Here is a 7,023-nt window from a genome sequence, read left to right as displayed (position 1 = left end):
ATTCTTTAGCTTTGGTTATACATTTACAAACACCTGTCTACTACATTTATTTACACTCAGCATTTATAGCCAATCTTTACTATAATAAGATCAGTGCCCATCTTGTCGGTCCGAAGCCATGCTAAGATCATTATTCAAAAATTACTACGCACAGGAATCAAACACCAATATTCTGATGTACTGACCGGAGCGCTAACTGCTGCACCACTCGGCCACCTTACCACCTCACACATTAATTATACATATAGTGATTGCTCATTACAATCGTTCAAGGTGCACAGAACTGCCAAGTGTACTAGTTGATAATTAAAAAAGGTTTAACAGCGTTAGAAAACAATATACTCAGCTAAAATCTATAAAGCCTGTTACAAGAGTCAAATTAATCAGATTTTCATAGAATTGTCACAGTGATCTATTGCTGACTCAGTTTAGCTCTCTGGGTGTGATTAGTAGTTTCATATAGCCACGTCTAGCTTTTTTAGCCTAGTAACCTTTTAAGGAAGGAATTTTGTGATTTGACTAAAGGCGTGATATGGTGATGTGTTTAGATGAGCCAGACTCGGTATAGCCATGGTATGCTGTATATACATGTATTTGTTATCAAATATGTGAGCAGGAACTTCTGCTTATATACTGATATTTTTTTTAAATGTCAACTTACTGTGCCAATTACCTTTTTTACATTATGTTGTTGCATTCATTTATATGCTGGTAAAAGTTGAGTTCTCTTTTTCAATCAGTTATTAAGGCTGCGAGTTCCCAATAAAATATCTTGAAAACTACTTTCAGGGTAGTGAGTGTGTGAGAGGATAACTCTACTTTCAGGGTAGTGAGTGTGTGGGAGGATAACTTGGAATGCGTGTTTCTTTATAGTATACTTGAGTGTTATATGCAGTTTGAGCTATGGCAAGTGTGAATTATACTGGGGTACTAAACCTCACGCGCAAGTGAGCCATCCATGCTTTTTACTACTGCACTGTATTTCTTTAACAACTCTATAACAAATGACCTCTGATGATTAACAGTAGGCTTACTTGTAAATGTGCTCCAGCCCTGCTATTAATTATTTATTCTCTCTTCATTCCAGAGTGAGGAGAATTGACAGATTTTTAAAGCAAACATGGGTCAGTATAGCATAATCTCCATTCTATCCAATAGATATGCATATGAATATCCAATAAATATCCATTTCTATCCAATATAGCATCATAGATAGCTCTGTGAATTGACCTTGACATGCTACTGCAGAAATCCATGCTAGTGCGAATGTTTAATGTCATCAGTCCAGTAACTTATGGAATTCAATAAGAACTTGTTCATACATGTTTATGCTGTTTAGATGAGGTGAAGGCCATCTGGAGGAAGTGTGATGCTGTGTGTTTTGATGTGGATTCAACGGTGCTAGCAGAGGAGGGACTTGATGAACTGGCTAGGTTCATGGGCAAGGGGGACGAGATAGCTAAGTTGTACGTATCCGTGAAGTCAAGACCTGGAAATATGTTTAGGCGTGATCTTATTGTTAAATTTCAATTTTTGTATTATTGTAGCTGCATAGCTTTTACAGAAATAAATTATTGTAGAACTTAAAGCTCTTGTTCTGAAAATTTGTTATATTTATATCACTGCAAGTTCATTTTTACTAACTATACAAATAGTAAGGTTTCAAATATCTCAGCGTGTCAGTCAGAGCCAGATTAATAGTGACAGCTAGTACAGGTACCAGCATATCTATGAATGTGTTTCGTTTGTTTTTTATCGTGACTAGCCTAAGGAAGTTATTGGCTTCGTAATGGAAATAAGCTGTGCTTCTAGGCATTATTTTATTTCTATGATGATCTCTTTGTGCTTTGCATTTACATAAAACTTGGATAATGTGGTATTATATGTCATTACTGTTCCACCAATCAAAAATATTTTTCAAATTCTTTTGTTCAGGACTTCTCAGGCTATGGGTGGACAAATGTCTTTCCGGGAGTCGCTGACCAACAGGCTTCATATTCTTGCACCTAGTCTTGAAGATGTTGAAAAGTTCAAGGAGCAGGGGGTGCTGCATTTCACCCCGGGAGTTGAGTGAGTATCATGGCTTGAAACTGACTAGACTGTATTTATAGCATGTAGTTTGGGCTCGTTGGCATAGTACTCTCACGATGCATTTTATAGTGCGTAGATCAGTCTAATTTAAAACCTCAGTCTAAGTTGCTTGACTTCAGGGACCTGGTGAAGGAGTTACAGGCGAGGAGCATAGATGTGTATCTGGTCTCTGGTGGCTTCAAATCTCTCATTCGACCTCTGGCTCAGAAACTCAACATTCCTGAAGAGAATATATATGCTAATCAGCTCATCTTCACTGATGGTTAGTTGACAGGAAGTCTGATAATGTGAATCCTTTAGGCTGTTCAACTTTGCAATTTTTCATCGCATGTAAAAAAATATTGAGAAGTGAGATGGCTTTGAGGAAATATTTTCATGAGCAGTGCAACAAAAAAGTGTTTCGCGGGAATGATTAAGATTTTGAGGTGAATGTTTGAGATCTGATGGCTACTAAAAAAAACAAAGTATCTCGTAGAAAATTCTCCCAAATATCTCGTAGAGAACCCAAGTCTCCCAGATATCTCATAGAAAACCCAAGTCTCCCAGATATCTCATAAAAAATCCAAGTCTCCCAGATATCTCAGGGAATTCAAATCTCCCAGATATCTCGTAGAAAATTCAAATCTCCCAGATATCTCGTAGAAAACCCAAGTCTCCCAGATATCTCATGAAAGATCCAAGTCTCACAGATATCTTGTAGGAAATTCAAGTCTCCCAGATATCTCATAAAAAATCTAAGTCTCTCAGATATCTCGTAGAAAACCCAAGTCTCCCAGATATCTCATGAAAGATCCAAGTCTCACAGATATCTTGTAGGAAATTCAAGTCTCCCAGATATCTCATAAAAAATCTAAGTCTCTCAGATATCTCATAGAAAACCCAAGTCTCCCAGATATCTCGTAAAGACCCAAAGCTCTCAGATATCTTGGGGAAAACCCAAGTATCTCAGATATCTCGTAGAAAACCCAAGTCTCCCAGATATCTCATAAAAAATCCAAGTCTCCCAGATATCTCGCAGAAAACCCAAATCTCTCAGATATCTTGGGGAAAACCCAAGTATCGAAGATAGCTCGTAGAAAACCCAAGTTTTCCAGGGATCCAGTAAAAAGCCAAGTTTGATTCATGTTTACACTCCACTTTGGTCTAATGATACAAGAATACAGTTTATACATGTACATAAATTTTCACGTGCCTAATTTGTAAGTATATTCATGTAACTTGTTCTTTAACCATCTGTAGAACCGTACATTTTGTTTCGCATGAAATGCAAAAAATCTTAATTTTTCTATTAAAGACTTCAGAAAGAGCACCATAAAGATCTACAGATATAATGATATCACATCACGAGTATGCTGAAATACAATGCGCTGTAAATTAGTTTCACACTGAGGAATCACCAATAAATTCTTATGTTCTTCAGTAGGCAAGCTATACTGTTCTCAACGTGAATTGAGTTTGACAACCCAGTACAGCTTCATGCTGCAGGACATTCTAGGTAGATACAGTGATTAACTGTTTCTAGTTGAGTCACATAGTAGCCACTGACCTGACAGAATAATTAACTACTGACTTCACGCTATTTCAAACTACATGAAAACCTGATAGATAGTCAGCTCTCTATTTACGATTGTCTAACATACATGAGATATCGCCAACATACGATGCACAATTTGAGCAAATACTCAACTCGACGCCTGAAGTAATTTTCCACATCCAGAATGTAAAGTTTCACTCTAATTTAAAGGTTCAGAAGTCAAGTAGCTGAAGGAGAAACTTCTAAAAAATCAAAACAGATAAATAACCCTAAATAGTTTCAAGTTCATATAGTTTAAATTAGGGGAAGTTATACTGTGCGTCTCTCTCATCACCTTTACATATGCACTGTTGGTTTCCTGCATTTCCAAGGTTACGCCTCCATTTGCTCATCTCTCAGATGAAGTAGCAGTGAAAACCTCTTATTGATTGTTACTTTTAATAGTGAAGTATTTTTATAGTTGTGTTATATAATATCATGATAGTGATGTGCATAATCATCTGGAGTATTTGTTGATAACCTCTCTCAAAGTTTCGGCCGGTGGAACAAACTGCGGTAAAGTTTTATGAGAATATTTGGGAATATTCTTCAAGCAATTCAATTAGTGTTATTGTGTTATTTGTTTCAATATGTAATAGGTAATGTTGACTGAGTGCCAATTGATATCTAATAGGTCAACTTTCAAGGCTGGTTCACACTTTATTTCTGTATGTTGGTGTTAATCAAACAGTACTGCGGTGATCGTCTGTGATAACATTGTTCGCACTGTCATAAACCAATCCGCTTACATCAGTGACATGTTCGTGGCATAATGTTCTCATCGTACAATGCGGTCACGGAAACGACGAAATACTAGTCTTGCATCAACTGTCATAAAAATATGAATCGAGCAATCCGTGATATAGCCAATCACCATCGCTGAAGTGGTACACATTACACGGGATGTTGGGCATGTCAGCGATCAATCGGGAAAGTTTAACAGCTACAAACTTTCCCGAAGTATTCGCGTTGCCTCGACCATGCCTTCGGCATACTCGTCGAGAGGATAACCCTGACATACGACGACATAAAGTGAGCCGGCGTTTAGCTGCAATGTTCATTCTGTTCTTTGTTATATAACTCACTTCTTCTTGAGTTTTTGGGCTTGATACGTTTGAGTAATACTGAGTAACAGGTTTGGTTGTATATTCCAAAGTAGTAACTTAACAACTTGACAGCGTATTGCTAGCAAAAAACTCGTGCCAGACTCTTCCGTTTATTCCGTTATCAAAATTATTTCATTGAGTGAACCGGTCTTAAAGAAATCAGGTGATAACAATTCCTCTCATACTCTCGCTGATGTAGTTTCATATCATATAGATGTGGTGTATATAATAGTAACTCGAGCAGGTCCCAAGGCTCTACGGTGCTAATACTCTCAACAGGTAAATACAGCGGTTTTGATACTGACCAGCCTACCTCAGCCTCTGGTGGAAAGGCTACTGTAGCCCAAATACTTAAGGACACTAAAGGCTACAAGCAGCTTGTGTTCATAGGTGATGGAGCGACAGACGCCGAGGCATCCCCTCCTGCAGTAAGTATGACGATGCGGAGTCTAAGTCCATGTTACATGTTTGTTGGTAGCCACTTACTTTTATTCCTTGAATGCTAGTTATATCCAATCAGTTGATTCATGAACACTTCCAGTTATGCTATCATTCTCATCGGATCAGTTTAATAAAAAAGTGTTAAACAGGTCGGCTAAAAATAAAAGTGAACGCGAAGCAAAAAGAGCCAAGCCAGACGAAAAGTAAAAAACTGAATAATGAATTAAGTTTATAGTAATGTAAGGCTTAAACTTATTTTCAAGTGTGTGTAGAGTAAGCTAAGTTTTTTTGAGTTAAATTTAAAGTTTATGTTATATTGCGTATTGTCACAAAGGTATAGCCTACTGAACTCGCTGTCGCCAAGTCTCTCTCATACCGCTGTTACTGTCTGTCTTGAAGATAAGAGATCCATACAGTATTGTACATAATAATGTTACATTTTATTGCAAATTATAATCATTAGATAGTAATTGTATCTGTAACTTTCTGAGTTTAGATGGTGAATGAGAACAATTAAAAACGCATTTTCAATTTTATCATCCTGTTTTAGGTGTTTTTTTAGGCTGAGAATGGACTAATTTGTATTTAGTTATTTTATGTAGGAATATTTGATTTGAGACATGAAGGAATTGACATAAGAGCTCGGTCCTGGAATGCATCGTATGTCGAGATATGACTGTACTTACCTTATACTATGTAAAGGTTGAGGCTTTGTGCCTTGAGGTCAGTCTCAATCTTCCCTCTATTTATTCTAGGATGCGTTTATTGGATTTGGGGGAAACATAGTGCGTGAGTCAGTCAAGTCTCTAGCTAAATGGTATGTGTATGATTTCCAAGAACTCATATCGGAGTTGCGAGACCATGTCGATCCAGCAAACTGAACCAGTAGTGCTTAGGGCATATCTCTTTATTGATCTGTTTATACAATATTTTACTTAATCCTATTGTGCGGTTGTTATGAAGCATAATCTGCGATGAATTTTTTCATTGCAGTCTTGATTTTTGTCAATTTTGTTAATTTCAGGTTTTATTAAATGTATAGTGCATTATTTGCATTATTTTCATATTATATATCAGCTTGAAACAGATTGTTGTTATTCTGAGCACGTTGCAGAATATACACAAATATTATGGCATTAATATAATATTTTCATGCAAAAAGACGTAACCTTAAATGTGTTTCATAATGCTATCTACTCTCTGTGGCAGTGTTATAATAAGTGATCAATATTCACCTATTTCTACAACAACTAAATCATTTTTATTTTGAATGGGAAGCTGTGTACTCTATTTGTTCAATTTAGCAAAATCTTAGGCTATTTCTAAAATAAGGCCTAAACTACAAAGATATTTTGATATATTGAAACCTCCCCATGGCCATGCATAAACGTGTTTATATTCTACCAGACCATATATCTAGCTGTGTTGAAATCACTGTACAACTTTGTTTTAAGCAATTGTAGCTACAACATTAAAACAAGGGGAAGCAACTCACGCCTCACACTTGGTTGCCATAGGCAGTACCAGCGTGAAATAGATGAAACCCGGTTTAACTAATGGAGTTGTCTTATTGTTTAAGTTGACTTCGTAATTCCTAAATATAAGTGCAAAACCAACTTTACCTCAAAGCGAGTGCATATTTAAGCAGCACATATGTGAATACATCTTCATCTGTTCAACTATTTACTACACATCTATGAAGATTCCATTTTAACAAAATGCACATCTAAAACTGGTTGGTACGTCTGCACAATATACATGTCCATGTATTTATAAAATGTCAGCTCTTCCTAGAGTATTTGCATGTCTCAC

General features: G+C 36.6%; 1 protein-coding gene across 1 annotated transcript; it reads left to right on the top strand.

Moving 5' to 3' along the window:
* Positions 1-1,085: 1,085 nt before the first annotated feature.
* Positions 1,086-6,482, top strand: LOC137387455 (phosphoserine phosphatase-like). The gene is made up of 6 exons (XM_068073884.1): positions 1,086-1,124; positions 1,340-1,466; positions 1,936-2,070; positions 2,211-2,353; positions 5,050-5,198; positions 5,967-6,482. The coding sequence occupies exons 1-6, from the start codon at positions 1,121-1,123 to the stop codon at positions 6,090-6,092; spliced, it is 684 nt and encodes a 227-aa protein (XP_067929985.1). The 5' UTR covers positions 1,086-1,120; the 3' UTR covers positions 6,093-6,482.
* The last annotated feature ends 541 nt before the right edge of the window (positions 6,483-7,023 follow it).

This window comes from Watersipora subatra, chromosome 2 (genome assembly GCF_963576615.1).
Source record: "Watersipora subatra chromosome 2, tzWatSuba1.1, whole genome shotgun sequence".
Taxonomy (NCBI): Eukaryota; Metazoa; Bryozoa; class Gymnolaemata; order Cheilostomatida; family Watersiporidae; genus Watersipora; species Watersipora subatra.
The sequence above is the reverse complement of the archived record's forward strand: the minus strand, read 5'-3'. Positions and strand labels throughout refer to the sequence as shown.

Excerpts from the sequence above, each read along its gene's own strand:
- LOC137387455 (XM_068073884.1), top strand. Across the intron at positions 1,467-1,935 it reads GGGGACGAGATAGCTAAGTT|GACTTCTCAGGCTATGGGTG; the intron begins GTACGTATCCGT and ends TCTTTTGTTCAG. Across the intron at positions 2,354-5,049 it reads TCAGCTCATCTTCACTGATG|GTAAATACAGCGGTTTTGAT; the intron begins GTTAGTTGACAG and ends TACTCTCAACAG.